The sequence below is a fragment of the Kogia breviceps genome, chromosome 8, assembly GCF_026419965.1.
Source record: "Kogia breviceps isolate mKogBre1 chromosome 8, mKogBre1 haplotype 1, whole genome shotgun sequence".
Classification (NCBI taxonomy): Eukaryota; Metazoa; Chordata; class Mammalia; order Artiodactyla; family Physeteridae; genus Kogia; species Kogia breviceps.
The window spans coordinates 73,426,861-73,439,991 of NC_081317.1; the positions used below are offsets into that span (position 1 = coordinate 73,426,861).

The 13,131-nt window shown below is 39.8% G+C and overlaps 1 protein-coding gene across 2 annotated transcripts in view; it reads left to right on the top strand.

Annotated features, from left to right (window-relative positions):
- CFAP95 (cilia and flagella associated protein 95) overlaps nt 1-13,131 on the top strand; it is a 133,166-nt gene that overhangs the window by 34,587 nt on the left and 85,448 nt on the right. Inside the window, exon 1 of one of the 2 annotated variants that reach the window (XM_059072757.2) lies at nt 6,111-6,262. The exons of the other annotated variant lie outside the window; for it this stretch is intronic. Coding sequence (XP_058928740.1) covers nt 6,111-6,262 — 152 coding nt within the window. Of the gene's footprint in view, nt 1-6,110; nt 6,263-13,131 lie in introns of those variants that run through there. 2 annotated transcript variants of the gene reach the window in all.

Sequence of the window (13,131 nt, forward strand, 5' to 3'; positions counted from 1 at the left end):
TATAAGACACTGATGCAAGAAATCAAAGATGACATAAACAGATGGAGAAATATACCATGGTTTTGGATTGGAAGAATCAATATTGTGAAAATGACTATACTACCCAAAGCAATCTACAGATTCAATGCAATCCCTATCAAATTACCAATGGCATTCTTCACAGAATTAGAACAAAAAATTTTACAGTTTGTATGGAAACACAAAATATCCCAAATAGCCAAAGCAATCTTCAGAAAGAAAAATGGAGCTGGAGGAATCAGGCTCCCCAACTTCAAACTATACTACAAAGCTACAGGAATCAAGACAGTATGGTACTAGCACAAAAACAGAAATATAGATCAATGGTACAGGATAGAAAGCCCAGAGGTAAACCCACACACATATGGTCACCTAATTTATGACAAAGGAGGCAGGAACATACAATGGAGAAAAGACAGCCTCTTCAATAAATGGTGCTGGGAAAAGTGGACAGCTATATGTAAAAGAATGAAATTAGAACACTATCTAACACCATACACAAAAACAAACTCAAAATGGATTAAAGACCTAAATGTGAGACCAGACACTATAAAACCCTTAGAGGAAAACATAGGAAAAACACTCTTTGACATAAACGGCAGCAAGATCTTTTTTGACCAACCTCCTAGAGTAATGAAAATAATAAAATAAAAAAGGGGCCTGGGGGCTTCCCTGGTGGCGCAGTGGTTGGGAGTCCGCCTGCCGATGCAGGGGACACGGGTTCGTGCCCCGGTCCGGGAAGATCCCCACATGCCGCGGAGCGGCTGGGCCCGTGAGCCATGGCCGCTGAGCCTGCGCGTCCGGAGCCTGTGCTCCGCAGTGGGAGAGGCCACAACAGTGAGAGGCCCGCGTACTGCAAAAAAAAAAAAAAAAAAAAAAAAAGGGGCCTAATGAAACTTAATAGCTTTTGCACAGCAGAGGAAACTGTAAACAAGACGAAAAGACAACCCACAGAATGGGAGAAAATACTTGCAAACAAAGCAACTGACAAAGGATTAATCTCCAATATATATAAGCAGCTCATGCAGCTCAATATCAAAAAACCAAACAACCCAACCCCAAAATGGACAAAAGACCTAAATAGACATTTCTCCAAAGAAGATATACAGATGGCCAGCAAACACATGAAAGGATGCTCAACATCACTAAATCATTAAAGAAATGCAAATCAAAACTGCAGTGAGATATCACCTCACACCAGTCAGAATGGTCATCATCAAAAAATCCCCAAAGAATAGATGCTGGAGAGGGTGTGGAGAACAGGGAACGCTCTTGCACTGTTGGTGGGAATGTAAATTGATACAGCCACTATGGAGGACACTATGGAGGTTCCTTAGAAAACTAAAAGTAGAACTACCATATGACCCAGCAATCCCACTACTGGGTATATACCCTGAGAAAAGCATAATTCAAAAAGAGACATGTACCACAATGTTCACTGTGGCACTATTTACAGTAGCCAGGACATGGAAGCAACCTAAGTGTCCATCAGCAGATGAATGGATAAAGAAGATGTGCACATACATACAATGGAATATTACTCAGCCATAAAAAGAAATGAAATTGAGTTATTTGTAGGGAGGTAGATGGATCTAGAGTCTGTCATACAGAGTGAAGTAAGTCAGAAAGAGAAAAACAAATACTGTATGCTAACACTTATATATGGAATCTGAAAAAAAATGGTTCCGATCAACCTAGGAGCAGGACAGGAATAAAGACGCAGACATAGAGGATGGACTTAAGGACACGGGGAGGGGGAAGGGTAATTTGGGACGGAGTGAGAGAGTAGCATTGACATATAGGCACTACCAAAAGTAAAATAGATAGCTAGTGGGAAGCAATTGCATAGCACAGGGTCACCAGCTCAGTGCTTTGTGACCACCTAGAGGATTGGGATAGGGAGGGTGGGAGGGAGATGCAAGAGGGAGGGGATATGGGGATATATGTATACATATAGCTGATTCACTTTGTTATGCAGCAGAAACTAACACAACATTGTAAAGCAATTATACTTCAATAAAGACATGAAGAAAAATAAGGGAAATGCTGAATTATATAATATTATACATTGAATATTTAATAAATTAATCCCCATGCTCAGAGTTGCAGTTCCAGAAGTAATGCCTGTTGCATGACAGGACTTAATCAATACTAGTTAATAATGGTTTGAGGGCAGGTCAATGCCTAATATGTTTGCAGCACAAATTAGAAGCACAGAGGAATCATACTCAAGGTTAAATTCTTCTAGAAAAGACTGTTGGTAGTTATGAATAGTTAAAGGAAAGGAAAGAAGATTGAAGCTTTCATTGGTGTTGATTCCTTTGAGAGTTCCTGGGTCATTAAACATGAGCTTATTCATATAAATTTTGGCTCTGATTTCTAGGTTTTACTATTTTTCTTTCATATTTTTCATGTAACTGAATTGTACCAGATTGTCTTGGGTGCTCAGCAGTAGATTCTGATTCTAAAATCCAGGACTTCCTTCTCACAGAAGGAAGAAAAGGAACAGAAAACAGGGAGAGGGAAGGCAGAAAGAGAGGAGAGGAAAGAAGGAAAGAAGATGAGTAGAGTTGGAAGAGGAAGGGATAAGTGGAGGAAAAGTGGGGAAAAGGAAAAGAAGAAGGGAGAGGTGTGAGAGAGTTCAGGAGATAGGGGGGACAGAGGGAATGGGGAGGACCAGACACCTCTCATTCATTTTGACAAACTGGTGGACTCTAACTTTTTTATACAAAATATTTGAAAGTGGGCCCCTAGATGTATATATGGAGGTGCTTATTTCTGGGGAACTAAAAAATTACTGTGCAACCCTTGATTAGGACATAAATACTCAGTTGTTGTGGGGTTTTTTTGCGGTTCGCGGACCTCTCACTGTTGTGGCCTCTCCCGTTGTGGAGTCCAGGCTCCGGACGCGCAGGCTCAGCGGCCATGGCTCACGGGCCCAGCCGCTCCACAGCATGTGGGATCTTCCCAGACTGGGGCACGAACCTGTGTCCCCTGCATCGGCAGGCGGACTCTCAACCACTGCACCTCCAGGAAAGCCCAAATACTCAGTTTTAAGCTTCTAAGTTTTTTTTTTTTTTTTTTTTTTTTTTTTTTGCGGTACGCGGGCCTCTCACTGCTGTGGCCTCTCCCGTTGCGGAGCACAGGCTCCGGACGCACAGGCTCAGCGGCCATGGCTCACGGGCTTAGTTGCTCCGCGGCATGTGGGATCCTCCCGGACCAGGGCACGAACCCGTGTCTCCTGCATCGGCAGGCGGATTCTCAACCACTGCGCCACCAGGGAAGCCCTAAGCTTCTAAGTTTTATACAGTTTAAATACAAGTTTTCAATAGACTTAAACTAGATTCAACACGGAGATAGTACAAATTAATTTTCTTACATAATTAAAATTTTTCTCTCAGATAATTGCATGACATTTGGTAGAAGAATTTTAATTTTGGGAGAGGATGCAATGATGGTGACTTTGGAAGGTCCTGAGCAGGGGCTTTTCCAAGAACTGAGCAGACTATTAAGACAGGAAGGAAAGGAGATGGTAAAGAGTTTAACTTCTGTAGGCATTTACATCTGGCTGGGTTACATCTGTTTTAGGTTTGCTGTTCTCATCAGGTCTTCTTGGCAACCTCTTTAAGGATCTGATAAAGCTAATAAATATACTAGAGTAGGCTCAGATGAAGGGATTCCCACTTCCCGAATTGGTCTGCCTGCAATTATCTTACAGAGAAGTCCTGTTTAAGCCACCTGAGCTGTGATTTTCTAACCCTAAGGATGTTATGGTGAAAAGAGATTAATATAATAGAAGGCATTGCATTAAGCCCTACACTATGAAGCTTGAGGAAAATAGGAATAACTCAAGTATGTTGAGGATCAGTGATTTTATAAAAAATAAAATTTATTAATGGTCTTGAAAAGATTCCATATGAATATGAAACCATTGTTATCACTGGTAACGTATCAAAATATCTTGTCAACATTTTTCTGATTCAGACTATTAAATTTCATGTTAAAATATGATAAAAAAGATATTCATTAAATAGACCTTGTAGATGGACGAAGCTTGAAGAACAGTGAAGTATAGTTAGGAAACTCTACACAAACAACAAGCACATTTTAGAATACTTTTCCAAAATGATAAGGACAAAGTTGGGATGTAGTAATAACATTAGTAATTGAAATTTACTTGAGGGCTGAGCATGTATTAGGAACTGTTCCTTCTGCTTTCAATATATTTATCATCTTATGTAATTCTCACAAAACCCCTCTGCAATAAATACTGTTCTGTTACTGGTAAGGACGGAATCAGGAACGAAAAATTCCACAGAATGTACTGGTGTATAGAAAGAGAATAGAATACGTCCAAACTTGAGGGTATCAGAGAGTTAATTTCCTACATCTACTCGAGGATGTTGAAAAGTATTTAGTAGACACAGAAGACAATAAAGTTTATAAAGCTGATATAAAGAGGAAAGAGGAAATAGGAAAGAGCTGATATAAAGAGGAAAACAGCATTTTCTTAGACTTCAAAAGGCTGTCAGCTTGGCTTAAGGAACTCTAAAATAACAAATTATGTTTTGTTTTGTTTGTTTTCATAGTATATTGCTACTTGGTATACTAAAGAGCTTTTAAATCTCAGTAGCACCAGAGAAAGAGCTTGGCTCTGAGTCAGATTGGCTACAGAGACCTGACGTCTTGGTTGCACATATATTATGTTGCTATCACTTAAAGCATAAGTAAAATAAATACACTTTAAGCTTAAATAAAATAAAATAAACTGAAAGATAGTATGATGGTAATAATTTTGGAGTGACAGCAATGTGCTATGCTTTGATTGAACACAATTGAGCTTAACTTGGATCTTATTTACCCTTTTAATTTCTATTTTTCTTCTCATTCTTTCAAGAAGAAAAGGGTTAAAATAACTGTCAGCGCTCTACTAGCACTAAGCTGGTGACAGTGGACTATTTATTTGGTTCTAAAAAACGTGGCTTAACTGTAGCTGTCAGTAAAATAGGAGCCTAAACATACCACAGGTGCCCACACTGGGTACCACAGGTGCCCACACTGGGTACCACAGGCCACAAAAAAGCACTTAGTAGTTGTGTGTAATCAAATTTGTGAAATCTGATCCAGAAGAGCTCTTCACTATTTATAGGAGTGCCATAATAAATCTTTTGTGAACTAGAAAATCTATTTGTAATGTGAAATATCACTTAATTTGTGTTTTTAAGTTTGAATTTTTTGTGTAATGTGGCCTTCTTAACATGAGAAACTTCTGTAATTTATGGAAGCCCGGATAAATCTAAGGTAATCAAACATAATATTCATTCATTAGTTCACTGATGGTATGTATATATGGTATGTATATACTAAGCGCTATGCCAGGTCCGAGGGATGGCCATGATTAAGTTCATTAATGCCCTTAAGGTGCTCAGCTGAGGTTGAGGAGGAGAATTCTGATGTTCTAAATATTCTTTTCTTGGAAACTGAAAAGTGGAATAAGCACAAGATTTCCTGACGGCAATTCTGTAGATAATCTTTTTGAAATCTCCTTCTTGCATATAACTTACAAAACAATATGATGAGTTTGTATTGTCACAACATATTAAATGTTAAATGTTAAGACGAGAAATTTACATAACTTGTAAGCAGAAGGTGTGGTGGCAACAGATGATGAATGGTAAAAAGAAACTTCCCCAAGGACAGCCCGAATAGACTAGCTCCAGGCTCAGGTCCACTTAGTCCTCCCTAACTGACCCAGCGCTCCCCCGTAACTCCGCCCACTCTGAGAAGTAGACTGTTAGGAGAGTGAAACTACAGATCCCAGGATGCAGTTGTCCCTCTCAACCTCTATGTAGCCCGCTCGCTCCCCTCATTGCATTCTGGGAAGTGTAGTTTCTAAGTATCGGTGTCCACTGTCTAGGAAACCAGGGCTTTTAGGCTTGAGAGATCTGTCTCTCTACTGGCCCCGCCCTTTACATTGACCCCGCCCCAGGTTGCTTAGGAGATGAGAGACGCCGAATCTTGGGCTGTGTCGGCACAGACAGCAGGATAGGAGCAGAGAGAAATCCTCTGAGATCTGTAACAGGAGGGCAGCCATGGGGAGCTGTGACCGCTCCTGCAAGGGTTGGTGTAGCGGTAGGCAACACTGGTTTGAACTCGGACCCACGGACTTGATGGAGCGCAAGGGCTCCCTAACCCTCCGCTCCCATCACAAGAAATACTCGAAGCCAGTGCTGGTGTATTCCTGGTGAGCGAGCTCTCTTGCAGTTCCTAGGTGCTGGGAGAGGAAGAAGAAGGGAAGGGATGGGGGAGGAGAGGAAAGGAGAGTAAGAGAGAGAGGACAAGGGTGGAGAGGATAAAATAAACAGAAAAGAATGAGAAAAGAGGAAAAGAAAAGCAGAGAAAGAAAGAAAAAGATCATACAAGAGAGAGAACTGGGAGAGAAGAGAGAAAGGAAAGGGAAACATCTTCAAAGGAAAGATGGAGAGGGTCAGAGTGAGAGTAGGGGCAGGGAGGACGAGATAGGAAAGCCCTCCAAGAGCAGCTCCCTAGCACACACGGAGACCTGCTGCAGCCAGACCCTGTCTGCCACAGGTCATAGATCACCCACACAGAGAGTGTAGGTGGAGGGTGTCTGCAGAGGCCTGGAAATCATGTTCTGAGATAACTGCTTACTTACAAAAGGCAGGGTCTGTTAGGAGACCAAGGGCACAGGAGGAGGAAATGTCTGTTCAGAAGATGGCCTCCAGGACTGCCGTTTCTTGGGGGGCAGTGAGGCACAATGAATGATTTGAAAGAGGTCCTTAAAATATTCCCTAGGCTGCTAGGACTATTCTGGCCAGAGACTGCAGACCAGCATCCCTCACTGGGTAAACCAACAGACATAGTTTATTTGACATGCACTGTGTTTATATTTTTCTTTTAAATTAATTGCCCACATTTAAAACCAGGAGATTTCACATGGAAATCTAGGATTGTGTCTTCTCTTGAAAATCTGAAAGGCTTGGCAACAGAGGATTTTATTCTTTCTGACAACTGTGAATGTACTGGAGCTGAACACTGGCTACTCCTTAAGATGAGTCTACTCCTTCTTTCTGTGGTAATTTCAGGTTCTTTCCTGGCTTCAGGAAACATTTTATTTACTTCCTCTGCATTAGGCTTTGGGTTTGGAATTCACTTAGAGATTCTCCTGTTTTTTAAATATTACAGTGACTGATAGTGAAACCATGACATTTAATTGGCAGAACAGTGGGGCCTTTAAGGGTATTTAGAATTCTATCCTTTGGGTCAATTTTCCTGGCTGTACTGTTGACAGTAATTGTTTTTGGACTATTTGGAATATTCTGGGAAAGAGGAAGATTTGAAACGAAATCTCAAATCTTGTCTTCTTTATACTTTCACCTTTGAAAGAAGATGAATGATTTTGACTCTAGCCCTAAGGCTAAGTCCTCCTTGATCCCATTCATTCATGTAATGTATAATATGTGAATCCTGTTGTTTCTGTTTTGCAAACTTTCTACAGCCTACTCACTTTCCCATGAGCTCTCTCCCTTTTACTTCTCATCCCTAAAACCAACTCTCTGCCTCTATTGAGTTCACTGTGAGAGGTTATATTAATTTAGAATAAAAATCTACATTGGGAAGCAGAAAATCCTCCTTTAACCTCATACAGGGCTTACCTCACAGCCCTCAAGCAAAACACTTAGCTCTTTCATGACTTTGTTACTCCATAGGATTTAGATCATAATGTAAATCACTGCCGGAAATTACTGTTAAAGAGAAAGACCTTTTTCAAGTGGACAGTTCTTCTGCTCCCTTCTGTACTACCTTTGCTTTGAAAAGTTCCCTTGTGGACATCATAGACATCAATAGCAAAACCACAGAAGAATATAGATGAGAAGGAGATGAGGGACTTGGTAGGAGAGAAGCGTGGTGTAACACTGAAAGTCATTCTGGCCACTGCTGGAAATGTAGAGAGTTCTCATGCTGTTGGTCTTAGAAAGGTTTGGGGGCAGGAAGAAATAAATTCAACCCAACAAACATTTTTGTGTCATGCACTTTGCTGTGTGTTGGAGACACAGAGATGGATAAAGTGGATTCAGTGAGATAATTTGTATAAAGCATTTAATACCATTCCTTGCACATAGTAAGCAGTCAATAATATATGGTAACTAACATTTATTTAGGATAACATAATGGTTAAAAGCTTGAGCTTTAGGTTTGAATACTAACTCTGCAGCTTGTGGTATAACAAGTGACATGACTTTTCTAGGCCTCTGTTTCTGCAACTGTAAAATGGGGGTGATAGGATTCTTGTAAGACTAAACAAGGTATTGTATGTGAAGTATCTTCTGACATATAGCCTGGCACATAGTAAACACAGTAAAGGTTATATACATGTATTAGGACATGGTCACTGACCTCAACTAATTTCATAGGCCAGTAAAGAAAAATGTCAGTAAATTCAGTATAATCTGATTTGTGCAAAATAGAGATGAATATAAGAGGCAAAAGTAACAGGAGGGGGAGGTTAGTGTGTATATGGTTTTCTGAGCAAGGTTTAGAAGGAAGAATAGGAGTTCCATAGGTATACAAAAGAGAACAGGCAAGTACAACGTAATAGTAAGAAGCAGCATCATAGAGAAATAGAAAGAGTTCTCTATAGTTGGTAAATACTGTTGATCTCATTATCTGTAAATTCTGTATTTGCAAATTCATCTACTTGCAAAAATTTATATGGAACCCCACATCAATATTTGCAGCACTTTCATAGTCATTTATGGACATGTGCAGAGAGGCAAAAAATTTGAATCATCCCACACATATATTCTCAGTTGATGTCAGACACTCTGCCTTCTTGTTTCAGCTCCTCTTACTGTAAACAAGTATTCTTTTCATGGTCTATTTAGTGCCATGTTTTTTGCTTTTTTGTACTTTTTGTTGGTGATATCATTGTTCAGGTGGCCCCCAAACATAGTGCTGAAGTGCTGTCTAGTGTTCCTAAGTGCAAGAAGGCTGTGATGTGCCTTATGGAGAAAATATGTGCATTACATAAGCTTCATTCAGACATGAGTTACAGTGCTGTCGGCTGTGAATTCAGTGTTAGTGAGTCAACAAGATATATTAAACAAGATGTCTTTAAACAGAAGCACACATAAAACCGGGTCATGTATTAATTGGTTGTTGAAAGTGTGACCAGAGGCTCACAGGAACCTAATCTTGTATTTCCCCTAGGAGCAATGATTCAGTATTTGCTAATTGTTTGTGACTTTATAGAACATAACAACCTTGAATAATGAGAATCAGTTGTAAAATTTGAGAAGCATTTGCATTTCTCTGAGTTGGCTCTGCTACTGGCATCCTTGTTTTCCTTCTGTATTCAACCATACACCAAGGTCTGTCCTAGAAAACTGCATGAAGTTCAAATTGTATAAACTTCCAAATGAATAAATGTCATTGACCATTTTGTTTTTATGCATTCTGGTCATAATTGTTTGCTTTCTATTGACTTATTTTATTCTATATTAAAAATTTATTGAATTTTAACCTTTTATTAGTGGTTATTTAATCAATGAATGCCTACTATCTAAAATACACCATTTGGGTGGCCTCCCAACTGAGTATTTGATCAATTAAGGGACTGTGCCTATAGGTTTGCAAAATAGAATTTAACTGGGAGAAATTCTGAGGTACATCTGCTTATACAGTAAACATTTGGATGATTCCTGTGTTACTCTTTATGTGTAATGTAATACCAGCCTGTTTGACTTCACTATACATATTAAAAACAGTTGTGTATAATAGACATGATAAAGTGAAATACCCGGAATGGTTGTTAGAGGTATTTCTGGTCCATTATTGGATAAGAGGTTGCCTAGGAACCATGTCTTCCTTGTAACTGCAGTGGTGAATAGAGAGCCATATTACCTGCATCACACCTTGATGCTTCTGAGTGAGAAAGGCCTTTTCTAGAAATTATCTTTCCCTATTCATTCCTACAGCATTTATGGAGCTATATCATCAGATGTTTCCATCGGAAATTATGAGTCGAGGGGAAATTTTCTCTTGGGATATTTTCCCACTCACTGGAATAATGGAATGCTAAGAACCAGAACAACTAGATTTGCCCTTAATAAATTCTCTGGTGTAAGGCTAGTTCTTATTTATTTATTTATTCTCATCTCTTCTTTTTTTTTTTTTTTTTTTTTTTTTTGTGGTATGCGGCCTCACTGTTGTGGCCTCTCCCGTTGCGGAGCACAGGCTCCGGACGCGCAGGCTCAGCGGCCATGGCTCACGGGCCCAGCCGCTCCGCGGCATGTGGGATCTTCCCGGACCGGGGCACGAACCCGTGTCCCCTGCATCGGCAGGCGGATTCTCAACCACTGCGCCACCAGGGAAGCCCCTCATCTCTTCTTCCTTGGCCAAATTGACATCTGTTAATAAGTGATGAGCCAAAAAATTCGTTCGAGTTTCCATGAAACAGTTCATGCTCTGGTCTCCATGGTGACACTTAAGAGTTTTAAGGACTCAGCTTAATTTTATATATGTGTAATTTCAATTACTTCTCTCTCCTGAGTAAGCCCAAAATTAAAGAGCCTGGGCATTTTACTGTCCTCCCCCCACCCACCTGCATTATAGGAAGAAAACAGAAAGAGAAAGGGAAAAAAGGAAGTAAAATTAAAATCCGGTGATAATTGTGGGGTAGGAAACGATAGTTTTACAGATTTTTACAGAAAATCATTTGAGCTGGAGAAAAATTAAGGAGCTTTCTATGATGCTCTTCAGACTTATACCCTATTGTGCTCTTTGAACAGGGAGTTCGTTAGGTATTCAAGGTACTCCACATTCAGAGGAGAATCCAGTTTCAAGGCACTAGGATATCATTAGTATACTTAGAAAACAGAGATGAATTTTCTAATTTGCTGTATGTTCGTCCTATATTTAATCAGCAATTTTCTCGGGGACTAACCTGGAAGTATTTAGAGTCCTTCACACCACTAAGGACCAAGCTAGAGTTACATAGATCTTCTCTAGCCAGCAATCCCGTCTTCTCACATCTCCAACGCACACTCAGGATAAAAAGGCAAAGAAAATAAGAAAGCCCTTTAGTAACCACATGTTGCAGCCTGCCTCTGTTGAAATCCATAAATGCTTCCCCTTCCAGCAAGCCTCCATCCTTCTACTTTAACAACTTAAGCCCTCAATCGAAAGCTTTTAACTCTTATTTTGTGCATTTTAAATGTTTGGTTATGTGGAAAGGAGAGAGAAGAGACTTTAAAGAAGCTTTTTTGATCGCTAATGAGAAGTGAGAAGAGCAAGCCTTGGGGCAAGGGGTAAGAACACCCGTGGGTGCTCAGATGTTTATCAAAGAAATTAACAAATGAATGGAGACAAAGGACACACACACAAACACAAAAGGCACTGCAGGCTGGGGGCCTCTATTTTATACTTTAAGAAGACCCTGAGGTAAGGACTACAGGATAATGCAAATCTGTAATAAAGCCAGAGCTGATTTTCACAGCTCTGATCCTTTTTTAAAAAAATGTTATTGCAGTATAGTTGATTTACAATGTTGTGTTAATTTCTGCTGTACAGCAAAATGACTCACTTATACATATATATATTATTTTTTCAAATTGTTTTCCATTATGATTTGTTACAGGATATTGAATATAGTTCCTGTGCTACACAGTAAGACCTTGTTGTTTATCCGTACTATATATAATAGTTTTCATCTGCTAATCCCAAACTCCCAATCCTTCCTTCTCCCAGTGTCCTCTCCCTTGGCAACCACAAGTCTGTACTCTGTCTGTGAGTCCGTTTCTGTTTCGTAGAAATGTTCATTTGCGTCATATTTTAGATTCCGCATATAAGAGATATCATATGGTATTTGTCTTTCTCTTTCTGACTTACTTGGCTTGATATGATAATCTCTAGGTCCATTCATGTTTCTGCATATGCACAGCCCTGATCCTGATACAACAGGATGACATTGAAGCAGGTTTGGTCACCTCTGTATAGGTGAATTTAGAGGGGTATAAATCATTAGGCTTCCGATTAGAATGGTAAAGAATTTAAAAATGGGGGCTAAACTCATGTTCTTCCTAGATGCAGTACATGACTTACTAGAGACTGACGGGTACTTAGGAAATTTTGAGTTAAATAGGGACAAATGGTATTCACACTTTAAAGAGACATCTTAATTTCTTAACTCATACTTTAAAATCATTGTAAATTATAATACTGTGTGACCATTTAAGATGATGTGATAGTAGACCAAAGACATGGAAATATATTTACTATCTGGTCAGTAGCAGAATTAGAAATTTGCATTCAAGTCAGATGCATATATAAAATTTGTTTTCTAAAACTGATCCTCATGGTATTTCAACTGTTGGTTACCAGAGAAAAATTCAGACATGCCAATTGAAGGGTTTCTCTGTCTCTTTGAGTTTAAACAGTTTGTTTTGAGTTAAAATAGTTTCTTTCAGAACAGTGCCCACTCTTCTGAGTCCTACCTCATCCACCCTCTCCTTTTCCTAGTGGTGTGTGTGTGTGTGCATAAGGGACTGAAGTTATATGACATTTGTGGGATGGGGGAGTGAGGCTCCTAGATCTGCATGTGGGTCCTTGTTCTTGTCCACCTTATCCTTTATCCAACTTCTGTGCCTGCTGCTGGTGAATTTTTGACTAATCCACTTGGTTTGTTAAAGACCTGAGGTCCTGCTTTCAGACTCATTTCCATTTTGGCTCTCCTTAGGACTATAGATCCTTAAGTCATGCTCATCCTCTCCTGGCCCTTGACTTAGGCTGGTGGTAGCCACTGTGGTAGGGGCACCTCATCCCTGAACATGGTGTCCCTGTAGCTGGCCCACTGACACTCAATTCAGCTTTCATTAAATGCCCTGCAGAGAGGGTGTGCATATGCTGTGGTTTGCCCAGTAGCCTTTACTCCTATTGGCCTGAGATTTATTAAAAACCCTTCTCTCATTTTTTAAAGTGATCTCCTTTACAAAATAAATTATAGGATCACCCTACTTATGCAGTGTTTGGGAGCTTCTGGATCTTGTTGTTAATAGAATTTTGAGAAATTTAGACATTTTACTTCTTAGCAGG